At 31.4% G+C, this 23642-nt stretch overlaps 2 protein-coding genes across 2 annotated transcripts; both read right to left on the minus strand.

The window, feature by feature from the left end:
* Positions 1 to 500: 500 nt before the first annotated feature.
* Positions 501 to 6378, minus strand: LOC132755872 (chymotrypsin-like elastase family member 2A). The gene is made up of 7 exons (XM_060746806.1): positions 6278 to 6378; positions 5694 to 5871; positions 5240 to 5334; positions 3736 to 3930; positions 3160 to 3329; positions 1091 to 1247; positions 501 to 661 (listed from the first exon to the last, which is right to left on the minus strand). The coding sequence occupies exons 1-7, from the start codon at positions 6345 to 6347 to the stop codon at positions 651 to 653; spliced, it is 876 nt and encodes a 291-aa protein (XP_060602789.1). The 5' UTR covers positions 6348 to 6378; the 3' UTR covers positions 501 to 650.
* Positions 6379 to 6770: 392 nt separating this feature from the next.
* On the minus strand, positions 6771 to 23501 carry LOC132755874 (uncharacterized). The gene is made up of 22 exons (XM_060746807.1): positions 23279 to 23501; positions 22702 to 22847; positions 20853 to 21039; positions 20419 to 20565; positions 19834 to 20154; positions 18807 to 19199; positions 18439 to 18543; positions 18041 to 18184; positions 16933 to 17147; positions 16429 to 16582; positions 15783 to 15899; positions 12775 to 12957; positions 12156 to 12372; positions 11679 to 11860; positions 10914 to 11024; positions 10039 to 10207; positions 9496 to 9644; positions 8878 to 8991; positions 8558 to 8620; positions 7811 to 7924; positions 7406 to 7529; positions 6771 to 6958 (listed from the first exon to the last, which is right to left on the minus strand). Exons 1-22 carry the CDS (start codon positions 23499 to 23501, stop codon positions 6805 to 6807), a joined length of 3732 nt encoding a protein of 1243 aa, XP_060602790.1. The 3' UTR covers positions 6771 to 6804.
* Positions 23502 to 23642: the final 141 nt, after the last annotated feature.

A 23642-nucleotide genomic window follows, 5' to 3' on the forward strand; every position in this document is an offset into this window, starting at 1 on the left:
GTAACGAAAATCAATAATCATCGTATTGAGTGTAGGTTAAGTGCCAGGTTAGGATCAATAGCCTGTACTGCTTTGAAAATTCCTTTAAATGATGTAAATGAACACAGACAGAAATATTATAGGCTTCAAAATGGTCTTGAAAACAACAACACATTACTAAAATAATGGATTTCATTTGATAAGATATTGCATTAATGTTATGATTGTATAGTTGCCGCAAGCAATTTATGTGCTGATTGATAAATTTGGGTCTATTGTAGCCCACTCATTCAGCAAAAACAATATGTTTAACCATTATATAAGAATGATCCAAAGGTTTATTCAGATGCTTAAAAAGAGAAAAAAACGTTTGAATGCCATTAACTCTACGAATAAACAAACACAAAAACATCATTTTAAGATATTTATTTACAAATATTACAACTCTGATATATTTTTGGTTACATTAATATTCAAGAAGCAGAACAAAAACATTAGATATACAGCAGTGTCATCTTTTATTCAAATTGTTCAATAAACAATCGTAAATTGGTTGAAACATATGCATTTCTCACACACGTATTACATTATGATCACAACGCTGTCTCTGTATCTTTGACAAAGGTCATCAAGCTCAAAACAAAACTGATGGTCTGGTTGCACGTTTTGTTTTAATTTATACCTAAAATGAGAAAGTACAAAACGGAAATTACATTTAAAGGAAATTCGGTGCAATTTTATCCAACAACTCAAGGGTTAAAGTGAGGGAATGAAAGATATCCTTGAAATACCTTGATATTTATTAACAATTATAGTGCATAAACAACATTGATATTGATACATTGCAAAGCAGTCATTTCGTCCCGATTCATTTAAGAATTTTTGAAACAGAAAAATTGATGCGACTATTACTGTGAATTATTCCTTTGATATACAATAATGCAAAGCAGAACGATTGATTGAAATGTTAGTTTACGTTTTGTTCCAAAGTTAGAATAAATGCTGTGAACATTTTAAACTCGAAATTAACATAAAAATAGCAGACATGATTTAAAGTTAGGCATAACTTGTAAATGCATATATTATCAAACTGATGTTAAAAATATATTGCCTGTTGTATCTCTTATCCATTTGTTATAGTTCGTGACTGACGTCATCACTGTCGGTATGACGTCATGAAAGCAATTTCCGTATCCGAAGCTTACTGCACCAATAAGTTCCCACCTTCCAGTATCTGTTCGACACATTAATGGACTTCCTGAGTCACCCTGAAATAAAGTATAGATACGCCAATTTTTTTTGCAATAATTATAGGCTGCTCTTAAATGAAACATACGAGTAATGATCAAACTATGAAAAGGATAAGAGGCGGTCAACATGAAGACATTTATAAATTTAATGACATATGCGTTATTGTGTACCGTCAAGAACTGACCTAATTATATAATTACCGCCCCGAAAAGATTCTTATTACAATCTCATGCAAACACAGTTAACAATTGCAATTAAAATCTAGACATGATTGAAAGAATACATACCGATTTCCTTAGAAAAATTACTAAAAGTAAAAAGAGCACCCCACTTTACATGTTATATGGTGAACTTGGACGATATCCACTTGAAATTGTAATCAAATCGAGAATGATTCATTTTTGGAGTAAACTATTATCAAGTAATACAACGAAAATATCTCACATCTGTTATAATCATATGCTGAACTCTACTGTTAACTACAAGTGGTTAAACCACATAAAAAACATATTAAACCAAACGGGCCATACATATATTTGGACATATCAAAACTCGCTCTTATTAACCAATACTTATAAGCATGTAAAAAGGGTATTAATTGATCAATTCGTACAAAAATGGCACAGTCAGCTTGAAAATTCATCTAAAGGTATAAACTATAGGCTATTTAAAAATGATATATCATTTGAAGCATATCTAAATATACTACCAAATAATCTAAGGTTCACTCTTTTCCATTTTAGAACAGGAAATCATAAATTACCTGTTGAAATAGGAAGGTGGCGCAACTCATATCTTCCATATGAAGCGCGTAAATGCAATCTTTGTATGTTAAATGAAGTCGGTGATGAATTTCACTATATGTTAGTGTGTCCTTTTTTCTGTTTGCAAAGAAAGCGATACATCCCAACTTACTTTTTCAGTAGACCAAACGTGTTGAAATTTAAGGAATTATTATCAACAGAAAATTTTGATCTTCTTAAAAATATTGTATTTTTAGCACGTTCTATTATTGAACACTTTAAGACTAATAGCTAGAACAAGACAGGCCTAACGATTTTCTAAGTTAAATCCAAATGAATTCAAGTTCTTCATCATTTTCATATATTGCTCCCTGACTATCTTAGTAACGAACGATTTAATATTTATAGCCTTTCTTAGCGGTTGTAAATATTTGCAATATCGTAGTATTGTCTATGTACGTGAAAAGCGTGCACCTGTAGTGACGTATTAGTATTTTCTCACGCCACCTGATATTCCTTTGCATTAGTTTTCATTAGTATGTATGATAATTTGATAAATAACTATACAATTTATAGAAGAAATAATAACAAAATGTGTTAATTATTATTATTTTTTTTTAGTATCATAATGCTCTACTACTCTTTTGTTACACCTTTTCTAGAAGTAAACATATATATTGTATTACATACATGTATGTACATGTACTAACTATTTATCAGTTAATCATAAATGTATATTTGGAAACATAAACAACATTTCAGCAGTTTTGACAATATAATTACTGTCCCCATGTGATGAAAAAAGTTTAAAGTAGAATTTGTATTATGTATCATGTTACCCACTCTTTATTTTATGTTAATCAGTCATATTGTTACTATTGTGACGTGGCTTCTAATAAAAGTGATTGTTGTTGTTGTTGTTGTTGCAACATGTAAATCAGGGCAGCACAATAAAAATACTGGAACACATAGGGCTATCGCAGAGACATGTCTGCACTGTTTCTCTCACCATAAAGAAATTGGATTAGAAGATGTTGCTTAACCGTAAGGTTGACTATAGTTGATAAGGCTTATTATAATATATATGTAACAGTGTACTCGTTTAGAAAGCTGCTTTTGAATTAAAGTTATTGGGAAACATACGTTTCTAAGTAAACACTTTATACTGGACTTTATAATATCTTACGAGGCATGTTGGAGAACTTGGACCTTCTGTGGCAATGCATACAACGTCAGTAGGGAACGGTCCATCACCCTCGGTCTCGGACAACCAAATTTGTTTGCAGTATTCGTATGATACAATGTGAACCCTTTTCTTCTGAAGAACATCCGGTGATTTTCCGTCAACGCTTGGATCTAAACATAAACAATATAAAGAATATTTCATTATATTTGCAATATTCATTTCGTGTTCTTCATTAAGATTATTCCTTTTTCAAGATATTAACTACATTATCGTAGATAAGTTTTTGATATGATCACCTATTAAGATGACAGTGGAAAGAATGCAAAGGTAATTAAAGACACTCACGTACACAAAAGGACTGCCTGTATCCGTCAGAGATAATTAAACATTCTACATCTCACCCACTAATGCCGGGTACAAAGTTGGGCATTTGCTTTTAATTAGACTGAATGACGACATAAAAACGCCCATGAAATATGAGCCAATGCTTCCCATTCTAATAGACCGCAAAGTCTTCGTTGTGTATAAATAAATATCACTACCATAGCAATGAAAATATTGTAGAACCATTTATACCACTAAAATACTGCTCCGTTAAACCTAGTCCAATAACATAGCATTCAGCTTGTGGCCCACGGCTAATGACTTCATCAAGTGACGTCATCGTTGGCAAACACAACGGACGGGTAACATTGTTTACGATGACCGGATGTTCTAATTTTAGTAACGTGATGTCATGAGCTGGGTAGTCAGAGGGGATGTATCCATACCCTGTAAGAAACAGTTTTTAAATTGCAAACTGATTAATGAAATACTAGATAAAAGCACAAGTATTTAACAGCAACCCGAGGTATACAGTGATACAGACTTTTATCTTACTTCGACACATCGAGAAAATCGACTAATCGAAGTTCGACTCATAGAAGTTCCACTGTATATATATTTATTCATTACATGTTTCTATTAACAATTAGATATTGAGTTAATCTGAAAATAATAATTATATTAATACCATGATATAATTTTATAGTAGAAGGCTCCCAAAAGTTCAAATTACAAAAATAAATAAAGAAAAATGTTTTGCATTATCAATATCATCTGTTTATTGGGATAGACTGAAGGAAATATTTTATACAAGAATGAGATTGATCGATACACCGATCAGATTTTAAAGGAACTCCCCTGAGGTTCGAAAGCCTAAAAATTCTTACATAGATCTGACGGGGCACTAAAACTAAAAGATATGCAAAGGATAATTAAACATTATAATTAGAAATTGATATAAGAAATACATTGAAAATTGTAATTATCAGCCGGATTTGTGTGGAAAGCATTAGTTGTTGATGATATTTCTTAATAAAGAATTATCAATCTGGGAAAAAGTGGAGTGAGAAAATAATCTGAAATTGTTGTTGGTCTTATCCTATATCAGATGGAACATTAATGACTTAAATTTATTTTCAGTCCCTTCATGTCAAAAAAGACTCAGTGGAGTCCCTTTATTTTTCGCATTTATTACATTTTCATATTCAATAATGAAACAAAAATAAAATAGAGAAAATAATTCCAGATTATTATATGATACAGTCATGTAAAGCATAGTTCATTCTCGTTCACAATTAATATTATATAAACAGTTTCTAGAACTACAATAACAATTATACTATTTCAGCCTCATTTTTAAAAGATAAAATAAGATTATAACAATATATGTAAGTATATATAACTACGTATTTACACAATTTATTCAGTTTCCGTTTATAATTTTATACATCTGACATATAGAACCTACCGTGCGTTGAAACTGTGAAATAAAAGCAATTGGTTACACACATATGTCAATTTCTGTGATGTAAAAGCTCAGTCTAATTATCAAAATAAAACAATATATTAAACAATGCAATTCTTGAAACTGATAATAAAAATAGAGTAAGAAATAGATCTAAAAACACAATTACGATAAACTTACTTAGGTAAATCTTAAAGTTTTTAAAATTAATTTTCATATTAGTATCATTTAAAATGATATAAATGAACCACACTGCTCTGTAATGGAAACGTATGATTAAATAAGACTTACCATAAGTTCTAACAACATTTATTTCTTGATAAAATTCTCCCCCAGACCCAAACTTGCTCATTCCAAAAGCTACTCTGAACTTCTTGCCTTTAAATCTTAAATGAAAGTATACAATCCCAAAAATAGCAAGGATATGTTAGGATATGTGGGCATTATACAATCCAAACGATAGCAAGAGTATGTTATAATATCTGGGATAAATTCTTTCAAATAATCATGTAAAAGTCCTTAGACATTAAGATAAGATCATACATAAATAAGTGGTACTCTTTTCACTTTGACAATATAACGTACACATTTATGTAATTAACAATAATCAGTCACAAACCAAAAAGCACACATGCTATGCAACTTTTCAGACATAAACAGAGCATATCATTATCCTTAGAAATAAAGCAATATATAATTAATATATGCATCTTTCCTGTGTAATATCACAATAAAATTGCCCTACTCATGTATGCAGTGTGACACCGTCAGAGCCCACGATGGATGTATAAGTGACACGCCACATAGAAAGAATTCCTCCATCAATAGTACACCAAACCACGGCCATTCTTCTACTGTTGAGTCACGACCATTGATTATATGGGGCTGTATCATGTTGTCCTGTATAACCGTTGTTCCACATTCTGTATTACAAAAGAACTTCTTTTTGACTTATTAATAAAGGGTTTATGCCCACAAATCAAAGTAATTTGTCTATCAGTATATCGAGCAAGAAACATCTATTAATACAGTATTAATGTACTGAGTCTAAGACAGTAAATACAATAATGCAAATCAACCAGTTTGATAGTTTACTAGTTTACTAGTTTGATAGATTAAGAGGTTGATAAATGGAATGAACTATTATAAAACAGAGTGACTTTTTATGGCCGCCGCACATCAAGTTATACAGCACTCAGTGCATACACAAAATAGAAAATTGCTATATGTAACATTTTTTTAAAGACATCTAATAATCTGCATAAAACGAACAGGTAGTTTTGACCTTTCAGCAGTTCGACTCTAGCATTATATTGATACTTTGCATACCTGGAAGATGACACCGCAAGTTAAGAGGATAGCAATTTCTGAAGAAGAAAAAATTGTGTTTTACTAACATAAGTGATGATGAATAGTATGATTGGTTAAAACATTATATCAAGCAATAAATATAATATTTTTAGAGTAGTTCTAGACTTGGGATTATAAAATCGAACACTCAATTAAAAAAAAATCGGAATTGAAAAAAAAAATCAGAATTGAAAAGGTTTCAGACTCAGATTTATTTAGCCTTTGTTAAATGCAAGATATCATTCAGTGCCTTTTTACTTATTCAAACATCCGACTAACATAGCAAACATAGCACATAAATAAAGTACAAAAAACCCAAATAACATAGCCTACAAATTAAGTTAAAAAACGACTAACATAGCATATAAATTAGGTACAAAAACCCGACAGACATAGCAAACAAATTAGGTACAAAACACGACTAACATAGCATACAAGTTAAGCACTATTTGGTAGCTGTTTTCGTACATCAAACTTACATACTAACGTAACTATTAATTATTCTTCTAAAATATTTCAAGCAATTCATGACATAACAGAAGTACATAGATATAAATTTCAAAATAATATATGGTAAGTACATACAATTTCTCACTGAAACCTTTCGCAGTGACACCCTTCTCTATTTGATTTGTGCTAATACTTATTTCAGAAACATATCTGCAATTTAAAAACGTTTTAGGCTAATTTATCGTGACAACCAGAAATAACTTTTTTTAATTATTGTTTAAAAGTAGTCAAACATGCTATTCCTTTATATCTAAGGTTTGTCAGTGCATATAGTGTATATCGTATCCCTTTACTTAAGAATGTTTGAATCATATATTAATCATGATTTTGATATCTGTACATGTATATGTTTGAGATGGTGTAAATGAATTATATAAAAAAACAAATGTTTATGGTTTATGTTGCTCAACCCGGCAATTGGGGATATGAGCTTTACTCAAGATCATGTTTATTATCCTTGTATGACAACAGTACTGGTAAATTCCAGGGAGCGAAGTCGAAAATGAATAATACAAAATTAAAGATCAAACTTAAATATATATTCTTTAAAATCAAATAAAAGATACATTTTGAAATTATAATGAAATACGACAATACCCTTGCCCTGCAAGTCTGCAAAAACTTTCAGCATCACCAAGATCCACATCTTCTCCACAAACGGTTTCTCTGTTTAATGTCGAGTTAAGGAATACTGTCACCTTGAAGTCTTTGTCAATTTGAACTGAAATATAGAAATATATTACTGTATTGGTGCGACGTAAAACCCAGTCAAAGAAAATAGATATATTGGTATAAAAGGTGACTTGTTAAATATGAACATTAAAGTCAGCAATGTTTATACAAAAGTGAAAAAAAAAATGTTTATGTTATTAATTCGGTTGACACATTACTTAGATATGAGCTGACATTGGCATTTGTAAATGTTTAATTGTCAATCAACAAATAACAAATAATGCTAGAATTGAATCGGTTTATGTACGCATTTACCAATTGGATACTTACCACAACGATATTCGTCTGTACCATCATAACATTGCTTTACACCGTCACATCTGTTGTTTAATGGTATACATTGGTGATCCTGGCATTCAAACGATTCTCTATCTTCACATGTTTCTATATATACAATAATTGCACATGTAAACGTACAAAATCAGTTCATTTTGTTTATTCAAAGTATAATTTTAATATCAATAATATAACATATAAACTGAATATTGACCTGACTTAACAAATTATTTATTTAAGGACATCTGTCAAATGAATTAAATTTATGAACAATTCTGTGTCCTTAAAGTCATATGCTTGTACTTGGTTTGTTACATCAATAATGATTAATGTCAAAATCATAGAAGTACAAAACGTTCATCAAATATATAATAATAATTATTTTTATTGAATTAAATGATACTAAAATCTTGGAAAACGTAGATCTCTCGGAAGCAATTGAAATAAATATATTACATGAAAAGTGCAGACTCAGAATTGATCCAGTAAATTCACATTACCTTCCAAACCCCCCCCCCCACACACACACACCCCTCAGCACCGGCTTAAGCGGAATTAAATCTTCAACACTTCCGTGCTTGAATCAAACCTTCAAACAACACTTCAATGATTTGTTACCATATGTTTTATTAAAGTCTTATTGTTTTATGTTTCATTTCATTCCTTTTAATCTTAAATTAATTTCTTTATTTGTGAAAATGAAATGGTAATTATAGTACGTTTACAACATATTTATCTTACCACATTGTCGATCTTTACACTCATCGGGTATATGTAAGCACTTATCTTCACCTTCAAAGCATACTGCAAAGGTGTGTGTAATAAGAATTAAAGTAATTATCATCGTTATTAAGTGATTACAGAGGACCCTTCTTTGATTTCAGTGAAGTGTGAATCTTTTAATATTTTCAAGTGCGATAATTCTTGCCTCGCAATAAATTATAGAACTGTAACCTTAATTCTGTGTTTTACTCAGTTTAAAACAGTGCTATGTGACCTACATCGTATTGATAATTTTCGAAATCTCATAAAAAAGCTTTGTAAAAGTAATGCAAACTTACAACACTGTTTCTCGTCCATGTTTTCTGGGCAGTCCTGCTGACCATCACAAAAGAACGACTCAGGAACACATTTAGCACGTGTCCCTGGACATAATCTTTCACCGGAGAAACAAACTACAATAATAAACATTTATCATTATAAATTATAATAAGTGCAAGACAGTTTGATTTTTGTAAGACTGAGTATCATTATTTACACAATTTCAGTTTATGCAGATTTACATTTTGTTCCCGTATTTACACATTTTTTTCCCGCAATAATCTAAATAAAGCCGAAAAACAAATATCATAAGACATGTATTCGTGAACTGAAACGTAAATAACGGGCTCTTCTAGGACCCTCAGGACCTAATATATGTCAGCTTTCGTTATTGGCTAAAGGGCGTGCGAACATATTGGATTAAAAAAAGACATATAATAAAGGAAATGATAACATTTCTGCAATAACTTTCAACTTCATTTCTTACTAAGTTTTCATTAACAAATTCCAGGTAGCTTTCATCAATATTAGAATTAAAGAGCTATCAGCACATTTACTGTTAGCTTCACTTAAAATTTGATATTGTTTCCTTTCCTTACTTAATTTGTTTTAAGTTTAAAGAAAAGAAAATGACTAACCATCGTCTGAACATCTTATATAGGCATACATGTTGCATTCATTGACAGTTGCACGTGCAGAACACGAACCATCTTCCTCACACGAAAGTTGTATCTGTGTCGGACTATGTTGTTCCCATAGTCGGTAACTAAAGGCATCCGAGTTCCCCCTAAGATATATGTAATTAAATTAAAATATAAGGATAAATAACTAATTATCATAAAATATTACAGTAAATGTTAAACATACACACATTACTCTTGAAATGTATGCGACAATACAGAACATCTTAAATATCGTATCCAAGACATTTAGTTTTGTTGGCTATAAATCGTCGGCCATTCATAAGTTCAAAACAGAAATACACGTATGTTTATTAGATATTTGGAACATCGCCACTTTTGTAGTAGTAACTATCAATTCCTTCCTTGTAACATGTTATTTGTCTCACGATTGCAGGAATACCTATACTACACGGTCTTGGTATGCTCAAAATATAAGTTAAGTTAATGATCCGTGTATTTTTAAAACATGTGCAACATATTTCATGCATTAAATCATACCTGAAGTGTAGTTGTTTACAAACATAGTGTGCTGTATGTAACTTAAACAAAGATTGTTCATAGTCGGTGGTAGGGTAACACACAGGGCGCCATACACCATTGTAGAAATATGCAAGTTTTCCGTACGTGCCGTCCCCGCCAACTAGCTGCACTGCACCGTCTGGTCGATCTAGAAAGAATGTGGATATCCTATAGAATTTGAATTTAAAACATTTTAATCATTGGTGATAATTTTTCGATACATGACAAATGTAGAATTGATTTAAACAAATGTATTCAATTGAAGACTAGTTTAACGAACTTATTTTAGAACTAAAAATAGTTTTGTCGCAGGGAGAGATAAAATATGCAGCCTGACCGTCACTCGAAACTGGGACCAAAGGAATACCATTCGGGGCTCTACCGACTGAGCAATTCGGTTCTTACACACCTCACCTAAAATGAACAGTTCTGAACCGTGACATACTCTGAACCGTGACATACTCCCCCCGCCGCTTTATCAAAATTCAATCTCAATTTTCTAAAAGAGCAATGTTAATTAAACACTGAGCTATATGCAGCCAAGACCCCACGTTGGGCGCCAAATGTAACAGGGTGAGTAAAATATGAACTTGAATTGAATCGGGGACCCTCGGAGTACCGTTCCGTGGTTATACCGATCAAGCTATTCCGCGTTTACACATAGTCTTTTCTTAAAAGTGAACAGTACCAGCCCATGACAATAACACTTACATATTGATGAGATTTGTTCAGGAAATTAGCAGTCGTAGTAAAACTGCATATGTTCACTAACAACATCACATGTATGTCATGAAAGAAATGACATACGAACAATGTTTATTATAGATATAATAATAAAAAATTCATTAAGTTACCACAATGAAGTTCATCACTAGCATCTAAACAATCAGGACCACCGTCACAAACCATACTTCTAGGTATACAAACTTTGTCCTCATAGCATTTGAACATATCTTCGTCACAGTCTGGTGGAAATATATACATCTTTAAAATTAATGTCAATGTTAATTTATTAGTGAACGTGGAAAAATATTATGTCAATGTATATTTATCAATAAATTAAATTTATTTTAACTGTTTCATCTATATAAATATGTATCATATTTATATAACTACTAGTTTTTTAGTTTATATAAAACTAATATGGTGTGAATGTCTCATTATCAATTAATCAAATTTGTTTAAGTTAAACCTATTGAATAATGAATTAAATTCAAATAAACATATCATTATTTTTAAAAAATAAATACATCAATATATCAAACATTTTAAATTGATGTAAACATTTAAATTATCAAAATAAACAGATATAATGTAAATAACTATCAAAAGTTTATAAATGTACAGTTACATTCTTTTACATAAATTGCTTTTTACAAAAACTTTATAATAAGTAATATTACTATATGATAAAAATCTTTAAAATATATCACATCATAATATGATAAAAAGATTCGTCAACCAACTTCATTTATCAAGATACATCATATTAATGAACCGACGTTAAAAAAAATCTAATACACTGAAAATGCATACCAACCACTGCGGAAATGTTCTCATAATATCTAATAGATTATATCTCTCTATCGAATTAGTCTCAATATGATATGTAAAATTACCAAGCTTTGGAATAAGACAGTCTCCTGATATAAATTCAACATCATCAAAAGAAACAACGCCGGTGTATGCGTCATACGGTATCGACGTTTTTGCTGTTACAATCAGCCTGGCTGAACGGTTGCCCTCCACAGATATACCACCTTGACTCCATGTCGGAAATGGTCGATTGATATGATCGAACCTAATAAGATGAGCAGTGAAATGTAATTATATTTGTTTACAATTAATCAACATAAGTCAGGAATTATTGATCTTCTTTATTTCAAAGTGAATTATGAAATGTTAAATGCCGAAATACAAAAGAGAACTGCTTAAAGGCTTTGTGTTAGCATCAGTGATAGTATCATTTTTAAATGATTAAATAAATTCCGTATTCAGACCACATTAAATGTTGATAAAACCTTTTTGTTTTATTTTTCTTTCAAATCGTTAAAAAAATTAATAACTATAGATGGTATAGTTTTGATGTAAATTACCACAACAATTGTTTTTCTGTAGTGTCCTTATATTGTAAATACACAAATATCTGAGCTGATGTGGACTTTGGTTGATGAGATGTACTGTTTAAATAGTACCAGAATGTAACACAACCATCCTCAATGAACGTCTGGAATGGTGACGTCATTGTCTCAACATCAACGTAACGTATCTCGTCCAATAGTCCTTCATGGTTCTTTGACGTCATAAAATGACCTTTATGGAATCAAATTAAATTATGCAATGAATTATATTGATGTTTCCAGTGAATTTATATTTTTATCAATTTTATTTACTTTTAACGTATACACATTATTCAATCACGTTATCACGCTCATTTGCGTACGTACCTTTTTAATGAGTCGGAAACGCAGAACGGTATGTAATAAATATACTATTATTAGGTAAATATACAATATACTATTATAAGGTATTATCTCTATTACCAAATCTGCGATCTTTTCTGTTTGTTTGGGGTCGTTGTTGTTGTTGTTGTGTTTGATGGGGGTGTTGTTTTTTCGTTTTGTTGTTTGCTTTATTTTTTCTTTTGTTCTTTTCTATTTTTTTTTGTTAATCTCATATTACTTTTCAGTTACAATATCAATGTTTTATTCTTACCTTTACCAGAAACTTGATAGGTATGGTCAGTGGGTGGTCTGGTAATTGTCATACTTGCAGTACGCTCCCACAGGCTCTGTTTCATTTCTATGACGTCACGGTCATCCCAGTACGTCCTAGCAACAGTATTATTTGTATACCCGCAAAGGTTCTTATGCTCAAAATCACACACTATTCCATAACCTGAAAAAACATATAATAGTGCTCAAAATCACACACTATTCCATAACCTTAAATAACATATTACAGTGCACAAAATTCATCAAATTACTAACCATAATTATCTCTTTGTACTTATAAAATCTATAATCCGTAACGAGTCAAGATCATATGCTAGTAGTACTTAATAGGAAAAAACGAATATCTATGTGGCGTAATTCTAGCATTTGTAGCGTGGATTGATATTTTAGGAATTATTTAATTGAGTATAACAACTTTGTGTTCATTCCTTCTGGAAAATGAGTTTTTAGCTTATGAATCCAGATGTTTCTTTGCACAAACGATCTAAAGTATTGTAAACAACATCTATGGGCATAAATGAAAAGTCGGTAAAATTATGATCGTCCTTATTAAAATGATTTGCAACATTAGTGGAGATGTAACTCACCGACAGAAAATATTTCAAAGTATCTCGACTTTATACTTAAACCACATATGCTTAGATTGCCATCATATGTAAAAGACACCACAGATTTCATCAACAAATTACGTAATATTAAACTACAAAGCAAAAACACATATTTGGTAACACTAGATGTCTCTTCACTTTATACTAATATACCACATACGGATGGAACTGATGCGTGTTTGTATTATTTAAGACAAGGAAATAATAACAGCAGACTTTCGTCAGATGAAATTGTTAAACTTTTGAAACTTATTCTTGAAAATAACTACTTCAAGTTCGGGGACGACTATTTTCTTCAGAAAATGGGGTACCGCTATGGGAAGCCCAGTCGCCCCCGCGTACGCAGCACTTTTTATGGGGAAATTCGAAGAGGAGTTTTTGAAAGATAGTCAGCTTAAACCGTCATTGTGGCTTCGTTTTCTAGACGATATTTTTATGCTTTGGGATCATTCTCTTGAAGAACTTAACACATTTATTGACAAAATCAACAATGTTCACCCAAGCATTAAATTCACCCACACCATATCTCAACAATCTGTTTCGTTTCTTGATGTTCAAGTATCAAAAGGAAAATCGTACGAACTTCAAACTAATGTTTTATGTAAAGGAAACTAACAACCACCAATATCTTGATTATACATCCTGTCATCCAAAACGGTGTAAAGACGGAATACCCCACAGTCAGGCTAAGCGTTACAGGAGAATTATATCCGACGACGACGTGTTCTCTACTTCACTGAGCAAACTACGAGAATTCTTCATAAGTAGAAATTTCCCTGAGACGGGTTATAGATTCAGCGTTTCTTCACGTGTCACAGATGTCACACAAGAGGATGCCTTACGGCCACAAGATAAAGAAAAGAAAAAACGTTCTTCTCATTTATTGTGACATATAATCCGTCCTTACCTAATATTGGAAATACTATTCATAAATATTGGGACCTACTAAATCTGTCAAAAAACGAAGGTGTTAAAAATATTCACAATAACTACACACCCATAATTGCCTATAAACGTCCAAGAAACTTACAAGACTTTTTAGTTAGATCTAGATTTGATACTGACAGTGACTTTACATCACATTCTGGAGGTTGTTGTAGAAAAACGCTGTTCTCATTGTGTTCGTATTAATAGTGGTACGTCATTTTACAGTTCAAATACAGGAGAGATATTTGACTTACGTCAACATACTAACTGTCAAACCAAGAATTGTATATATTTGATAACATGTAAAAAAATGTAGCATGCAGTATGTTGGTCAAACCAAACAACCTGTGTCTAAACGAATGAATAGCCATAAATTTGATATATGCAATTTTGTAGATCCTGCATTCTCCACTAATGTTGCAAATCATTTTAATAAGGACGATCATAATTTTACCGACTTTTCATTTATGCCCATAGATGTTGTTTACAATACTTTAGATCGTTTTGTGCAAAGAAACATTTTGGATTCATAAGCTAAAAAACTCATTTTCCAGAAGGAATGAACACAAAGTTGTTATACTCAATTAAATAATTCATAAAATATCAATCCACGCTACAAATGCTAGAATTACGCCACATAGATATTCGTTTTTTCCTATTATCATTTTTTATAATTAAACCCTATAGGAAATATTCGTATTTATTAATCCGATATCTATTGTGTCGTTTTTATATTTTGATGCTTTGTTTGGTGCACTTATCTCTTTTATCATGAATTGGAATTGTTCGTATTTGTTCGTTTTTCCGCTAAAGTGGGCGTGACGTTAATTGTAAAATTACGACGTCACGTCCGTTGATATTATTATTATTTATTTACCTTGAAAAAGGCATACATTTGCCGAAACGTTGGAAAAATAAAAAATGATATTATACGTGTTATTGCTGTGACTTTATTATTTTAGTAGTACTTAATAACATTTGTACCTATTGTGTTTTTCCATTAAACAAGGAATACAATGTTCTTTTAAAAGGTGCGTGATGTACATGTATACACAAATACTTCACAAATAATTCACAAGGCACTGGTATTAGTTTGTCCACTCGTTTAAAATTAAGCTTAATGTTGTTGATGATTATGCCATTTCTTTCATAAATTTATACGTATGTCATATGTATATGTTTAATGATATTCAACCGGTAAAAAAGATACGGAAATATAATAAGATTTTATTCCGAATTTTAAGAAGTGATTTGTCATTTTTTATCTCTTTATGTACTGTCATGTTAATTTTTGCTATATGAACATATATATTGGTTTTTATCTCATATTTTTGCTGTCATCATGCACTTAAAATAAAATATATTCACGTATGTTTCCTTCTCCTTTAACGGCTATGCTTTTATAAATAATATAATAAAAATATAATTACATTATAAGTAGATTTCTACTTACCACAATTATCAACTTCGTCTGAATTATCATAACAACTTGGCATCAAATCACATTTCTTCTCATCAGTGTAACATGAACGCTTGTCAGAGCACATGTTTGGAATGTCATCTGGGCAGTCTAAAAGTAAGTAGTACAGTTTGTCAATGTGTATTTATTAATATTAAATCGTAACGCACGAATTAAATAATTCTGAGTGTTTCTGCAAATGTTCATGCACGATGAAACGTGCATTACCTCTAGTGTTTCATAAAAGTATACGTCTTGTCAGGTAAGACAATTTTTTCCTTTTCCGATAAACACAATTTATAAATCTTGTTAAAATTTAAATGCGGCTCATATCGGCGGCAGGGGCTGCGTGCTGATCATAAGCCAAACATGCAACATTTACATCTTTGCGTGTTTGAAAAAATTCAACATTTTCATTGCATCTTGTATATTTATTCAGAATATCTCTTCTGCGTTCATGTACAGAACAAGATGGTATTTGTCTTTTTTATACTGTACATAACATATTCTCAAATTAAAGATTTACGGGCTTAAAAACAAATTAAATCTATAGTATGATTGCAAAGAAGATCAACATTAACTTGATTATGTTTAAAAAAAAACACAGCAAAAACAGCAAAGATGTGAAACTGAAACTTGCCTACAAAAAGTTCTTGACATGATTTCCCAGCATGCATTATGATTTGTTTGATTGCAAATACAGCGGACGACTGAATATGACCACTGTAGATGGGATGTAACTTTAGCATATATACTGACAATAGGACTCTTACATTACCACTTTGGACAGGCACCTGCAAATGTTAATTAGATAAATATTTGTATGTATTCAGTTTTACTCTCATGTGATATTAAAATGAAAATAAAGTGTATAAGTTGACATCATATTCTAACATAAAACACCAGCACCTTAATTTTCTTGAATTATTCATCACCCTGTGTTGAATTTAACCATAGAACCAAATAGAAACACGGAAGGAAGAACATATATTTTGTTATCTCGTTTAAACTAAACTACGAAGATCGAGATAACATTGATACGAGATCTATATATATTCGTGGTAAATCGAAAATAATTGTTATGATTAAATGGAACCTATGTATAACTAATACTTTTGCTCAAGATATATTGTCTTTTACTTACAGAAATATGTCTTGTAGATGTGGACGGTTCTATTTGAAAAACAGTCTCAGTGTGTTTCTCGTCGTTATCTGCTTGGTAGTTAAGTTCAACCTTGCCAAATGCCGCGTCACTTAAGTAATTTATCTGTATGCACGACTCCTCATCCAGGTGATATTCAAATGATTCTAGAATACTTGGCTTTGGATTAACTTTTGTAAAATATGTCACAAGTATTTCTGCAAATGATTTATTTATTTATGTTAAAAAAAATGTTTTTAATAAGTACAAATTATTACTTACTTATATCATTACTTTTTATATTGCACGTTTGTAAGCTAGTCTTTCATTGGATAATATATGCGTTGATATAATTTTTATTCATAAAAACTTGTACATGTATGGATTAATTTTATATCATTACTTTTAATACTGCACGTTTGAAAGGTAGATTTTCATTGGATAAACTTAGCGTTGATGTAATCTTTATTTATAAATACTTGTACACTTATGAAGTAATTTTATATCATTACTTTTAATACTGCACGTTTGAAAGGTAGATTTTCATTGGATAAACTTAGCGTTGATGTAATCTTTATTTATAAATACTTGTACACTTATGAAGTAATTTTCATTTTACCTTAAATGTGGCCATTGTGCTGATTTATCAAATTCGTTATAAAGATGTTTGACAGGTTATATAACCATGATTAACCGGTTGTTTGCAATTATAACAGTCGCCTGAAAGCTCATTGTAAAACCATATAACCGTTTTTACCTAACAATATTACCTGCCGAAAATTAATGTAATAAAAAAGTTGTTTTTTTACTAATAACACTTTGAAATACCCATTCAACTTACAAAAGCAATCATTATTTCTTTGGGTTGAAATGAAATGAAAAGTTACGATAAGCGAATAAAGGAAGTCACTGACTACTTTTACAGATTACCTAAATGAAGATTTTGACAATACAAACTGAAAGGTTACAAAATCAATATAATTTAAAGTCATAAAGATTTGTAACACCAGTATAAATAACTTCTGACAATTTTTCATAACATTATTAATGAAAACAAATGTCAAAGTCAGCAAGATCGAGATATAAAAGTTTGACTCATTAATTAACTTACGCTCAGAAATGCTTATTTCAAACTCATCAACAACAATGGTTGAATTGGACAACAACTTCCATGCATTGTTTGACGTAAGAGGAGTTTCAAATCCAGTTGAAGATAAAGTTGTAACTTCCGAAAAATCTACATCGAATTTGAATCCTGAAAAAAGACATTACTATGAATTTTAGGATTAATAATCAATGGCTTTTATTTTTATTGTGTATCCTGTTACTAAACATAAATACATTAATACAATGCCAATGATAAAATCTATCTTGCCATTGGCGGCGTCAAACATTTCACTTCAAGTTTATAATGTGTCACCTTTGAGGTATCATAAGATCTTAATCGGATATTCATCACTACTGTACATCATATTTACTTTGTCCTGGAGTACATAATACTTTACTTACCACACGAATCTTCATTTTCGTCCTCTCCGGATACACAATCTACTGTTCTATCACATTTTCTGTCGTTTGGAAGACATTTATCACTGCATAGGAACTCAGAGCAGTCTGTCAAATAATAAGAATTTTTTTTTGTATATGACTGCATCTAATATTTAACCTATTTGTACATTTAAAAGCAAAGAGTAATATAATATCATCTAATTGCAAATACTTTTCCAGAATTTTCGTTGTTTGATGTTACGGGAAATATTTATCTTAGACCTGTATTTGTTAGCAAACATATCATTTCAAGATTGAGATATGCCAGTGCTATATACAAACTACAGTGTTAAAATATGAAACAATTTACTTTTGAAATGTATTCTCACCGGCTATATTTACACAACCACCCGAGGTCAATTTTGTTTCGTATATTTCGAACAATCCTGAACCCTTGCTTGCAAATTGTAGCCTTAAAACACCCCCGTCTACTGTCACTTGTCCTGAAGTTTTGGTCGGCAATCCAACATGACCTTGACTCTTCCATAATTCTACAGTATCTTTGTACAAATATAAATTCGGTGGCGTATCAATTGAATCAACTGCTACAAGTTTGTAAATGAACGCGAAACAATGTTGCGTGCCATTTTCTGAAACCACAATAGGTGCATGCAAAACTCCGGATCTAGTAGCCACGAACTTATCCGAAAATGTCCAAGAACTCTTATCTGATTTGAAATTACATTCCTTTTCAAGTGCAAAATTGCAAGTAAGAGATGATTCTGAAAGTGAAATTGTACGAGAGACATTAGGTGAAATATTTTCCTAATAATTATGAATATAAATTTAATTGTAAAACATAAATCATAAGTCAATTAAGAGGTTATTAATTTAAAGAGTTATTATAGGGATATCTTGATATGGCAATTGTACTTTGTTTCGGGATGATTTTACTTGGAAAGAATCCATTGTTTCATCCGTTTAGAGCCAAACACAATATATCAAGATCCCTCTAAAGGACCCCTTTTATTATTCCTCAGATTTAGAGTATAAAAATAAACTATTACGTAATGATATAATGTCAGCAAAGTCATCAGGCCTCACACTTGTATATAATATGGTTTGCTTTTCTGTCGGTATCGTGATTGTGATACACGCAGTAAATGCAGCAAAATATGTCTACATGTATGTATTCTAGGTATAAAGTAAATGAAAAACGGTCAAACCAATAAGCTTAAAGGTGACCAGGAAAAGTATACAATGAAATTCCTTTACAATGTGATAATGTATAAAATAGAGCAAGGTTGTGGAAAGAGACTGACTCTGCTCAAAGCATTTCATTTAAAAAAAAACAAATTAAATTATAAGAAATGTTTAATGCTTAAATAATACTTTGACTAATCACGTGACACTGACCTTCACAATTTTCTGTATGAAGCAGCCTTACATTGTCAATGGCTAGGAAACTAACACCAATGTCTTCACTCTCAAGTCCGATGATTATATCTCCGTCATATTCATTTGGAACAGAAATACATTCTGATACAATCCAAGCGTCTGCAATCTGAACATCGATGTATTTTCTTTGGTCGTTTATTTCAGTAAAGAATTTTGCCGCGGATTCGCCAGTAAATATATAAGAAAACTGGAAGGCAGTTTTATTCGTCTTCACCTCAAAACGAACAAGAGCCTCGTTTTGGTCTGGTATCATGGCAGGAGTAATGTAATAGACATATCCTGGAAAAGATCAATTGTGAGAATGAAAGCAAGTTGTGTTCGCTAAAACCGAAATTAATGTATATATTTTTTATAATTTCATAATTACATATTTAGACATGTTCAGAAATGCAATTTTCATTCCGAAAATAAAAGTTTCGGATATAAAAAGATATATTTTACAAGAATCTTAGTAACTTACTGACAGATACGAAATAAAATACAATAATAAGGAAACAGTTCAGAATATGAAACAAAAGATATTTCAAAATGTTCAAATTTTACCATCTGAGGTCAAATCAGCATCAAACTTTATATACTGCGGTAAATCTTTTGCTATTCCTTTCCTCCAACCGTCACTGAAATCATCGATTCCACATTGCTCCAAATCTTCAAACGTACAGTATTCCAACTCGTCTAGCCCATCTAAACCTTAAAACAAACGTTCTGCTTCATAAGTTTACATAACTTTTTCATTTTATGTATTTTCATATTTGCAGTATTTATTCATTTGGAAATGACATAACAAATCAGCTTCGAAACATCGGAAACCTAAGAGCAATATTTAACAACAAATTAAACACGGTGGATAAACAAAACAATAACGATTGATGAAGAAAGTCATTTTCTGTTTATATCTATGATCAATCTACATGGATGAAGAAGGTATTAAAATTGTTCATTTAACAAAACAGATATTTATGTAAAACAGAACATACCATTACATGTCGTAAAGTTGATGTCATCAATGGCAATAGTTCCTTCGCCAATCCCTTTCACTGCTTCAAACTCTAAATAGCGTACATTATGTGCAATGGACACTTTGTACATGTGCCATTTGTCTTCGAATTTGTCATCTGGCACTTCAAAACCTTCAGATCCGCTTACTCCCATATTGACAGTAACCTTAAATTAAAGTAAAATCTGTCAAAAAATACCTAACATACAATTCTAGAATCAAAATGTATGAATGTTTATCAACTATGATAAGGGCTATACATATACATAAAATACTAGAAATGTGTCCATAGGACACGGATGCCCCCACACGCCACTGTTCTGTCAATCTTATGACTCTAGGTCAAATATTTTTTGGACTACATGTGCCACAAGTTGAAAACTAAAACTCAACAAAGGGCCATAATTCTGTTAAATTTGGTCGCAGCAAAAATCCCTTCCTTTACTACCATCTACACATTAAGGTTGTTCATCCCTGGAAGTTTAAGCAAAATCTGCCATCCGGTTTAAGAGGAGTTGCGTTCACAAAATTTCTACATAGTATATAATGAAAAAATCATCAAAGGGCCATTATTCTGTTAAATTTGGTTGCAGCAAAAATTCCTTCCTTTACTGCCATCTACACATTAAGGTTGTTCATCCCTGGACGTTTAAGCAAAATCTGCCATCCGGTTTAAGAGGAGTTGTATTCACAAAATTTCTACATAGTATATAGTGAAAAAATCAACAAAGGGCCATAATTTTGTAAAATTTGGTCGCAGCAAAAATTCCTTCCTTTACTACCATCTACACATTAAGGTTGTTCATCCCTGTAAGTTTAAGCAAAATCTGCCATCCGGTTTAAGAGGAGTTGCGTTCACAAAATTTCTACATAGTATATAGTGAAAAAATCAACAAAGGGCCATAATTCTGTTAAATTTAGCCGCAGCAAAAATTCCTTCCTTTACTACCATCTACACATTATGGTTGTTCATCCCTGTAAGTTTAAGCAAAATCTGCCATCCGGTTTAAGAGGAGTTGCGTTCACAAAATTTCTACATAGTATCTAGTGAAAAAATCAACAAAGGGCCATAATTCTGTTAAATTTAGTCGCAGCAAAAATTCCTTCCTTTACTACCATCTACACATTATGGTTGTTCATCCCTGTAAGTTTAAGCAAAATCTGCCATCCGGTTTAAGAGGAGTTGCGTTCACAAAATTTCTACATAGTATCTAGTGAAAAAAATCAACAAAGGGCCATAATTCTGTTAAATTTGGTCGCAGTAAAAATTCCTTCCTTTACTACCATCTACACATTAAGGTTGTTCATCCCTGTAAGTTTAAGCAAAATCTGCCATCCGGTTTAAGAGGAGTTGCGTTCATAAGATTTCGGGACGTACGGACGGACTGACGGACGGACGGACAAGTGCAACGCTATATGCTCCCACATTGTGGGGGCATAACGAGAACGAAAATCAACAAGGCAAAGGCAATCGCAATATAAAATTTGTGAAACTTGATGGGCTTAGTATGAAGAAGAAGTATAAATGGATTCCACTAAGGTTTTTGTCATGACGGGACTGATTTTTTTCTAAGATATGTAAAAGAATTGTTGTAGGTCTAGACCAATTACTAGTGAGCAAATTATAATTTGCAAACGCTATTCACTAAATTCCAGCTTGAAAATCGAATTCTAATCGATTCAATTCTGAGAATATTTCTCTTTAATTATTTGTGCAGATTTTTTTCCATTTTAAGAGCTTCTCATGATATTTGTTAGATTTTCAGATTTTATATTATAGGCCTTAGGACCTCAGTTGAGTTCCTTAAGAGCAGGAATACAAAATTTACCTTTAATGATCCAGGGTTTTTATTCCCATGTATGTAATATTGAAAGTTGATGCATTTGATAGAATCTGTTTCATCAATAGCACGTGACTTCAGCACAGCTAAAGCACCTTCCTCGGCACCGGAAAAGTCAGCTCTCATATATGAACCTATGTAGTAAACTAAAAAACATTAACAACCTCTATCCATGCCTTTACGTGTTTTTTCTATTATGACAATTCATAAGAAGAAAACAAGAAAATAGTAAGGTATAACTAATAAACACTGCAGTATTGTACATCATTATTACGAAACAATAGCAATAAGGTAATTCGTGTTAAAATTGCGGTGGTAAGCTTGATATATCGTACAACTAAAGCAAATATTGCAGAGTCAGGGAATGCTTGAAAAGTATTAGAAATACAAAACACTCTGAATATGACATAAATCTTCAACAATAGCCTTTATTAAATGAAACTTAATAAGATGTGTCTAAAACTGGGAGATACAACACTAAGAATAGTATTTCATATTTAATATTATATAGCTATTAATTCATTGACAAAATAACACATGTTAAATGCAACTTTTACATTTGTACCTGTATTTATAGTTCTGTATGTCGCATCAGAACTTGGCATATAACTTCCGTCATTTACGTCGTCTGCTGCTTTCTCTAATATCCAGGAATATTCTTTTTCATCATCAGATATGATCGAGTTATAGTTCATGCTGCAATCACTTTCAAAATCACAGTTCATGTAATCTAAAATAAGTTGAATCAAAATAAAATCACGTGCATCCATTCTGTAAATCAATTCCATTTTTCCGAAGACTTACTTTCTATAAATTAGATTAACAGACTAATATGTTCGGCCAATAACAATTACCTTAAAAATAAACTGACAAATGAACTAAGTCATTTACTCAATGACTTTTGGAATAAGATACAATGCATGTACGCA

Source organism: Ruditapes philippinarum, unplaced genomic scaffold, assembly GCF_026571515.1.
Source record: "Ruditapes philippinarum isolate M1 unplaced genomic scaffold, ASM2657151v2 ctg3268_1_1_1_1, whole genome shotgun sequence".
Classification (NCBI taxonomy): domain Eukaryota; kingdom Metazoa; phylum Mollusca; class Bivalvia; order Venerida; family Veneridae; genus Ruditapes; species Ruditapes philippinarum.

Bases quoted from the DNA above. Each gene is read 5' to 3' on its own strand.
- LOC132755872 (XM_060746806.1), bottom strand. From the start codon at position 6,347: ATGTTAGTAAAACACAATTTTTTCTTCTTCAGAAATTGCTATCCTCTT. The intron at 5,872-6,277 runs GTATGCAAAGTA...TTTGTAATACAG, and splicing joins CTTGCGGTGTCATCTTCCAG to AATGTGGAACAACGGTTATA. The intron at 3,931-5,239 runs GTAAGTCTTATT...TGTTTCTTACAG, and splicing joins AAATGTTGTTAGAACTTATG to GGTATGGATACATCCCCTCT.
- LOC132755874 (XM_060746807.1), bottom strand. From the start codon at position 23,501: ATGGAATTGATTTACAGAATGGATGCACGTGATTTTATTTTGATTCAA. The intron at 22,848-23,278 runs GTACAAATGTAA...TTTACTACATAG, and splicing joins ATACAGAACTATAAATACAG to GTTCATATATGAGAGCTGAC. The intron at 20,566-20,852 runs GTATGTTCTGTT...GTTTGTTTTAAG, and splicing joins CAACTTTACGACATGTAATG to GTTTAGATGGGCTAGACGAG.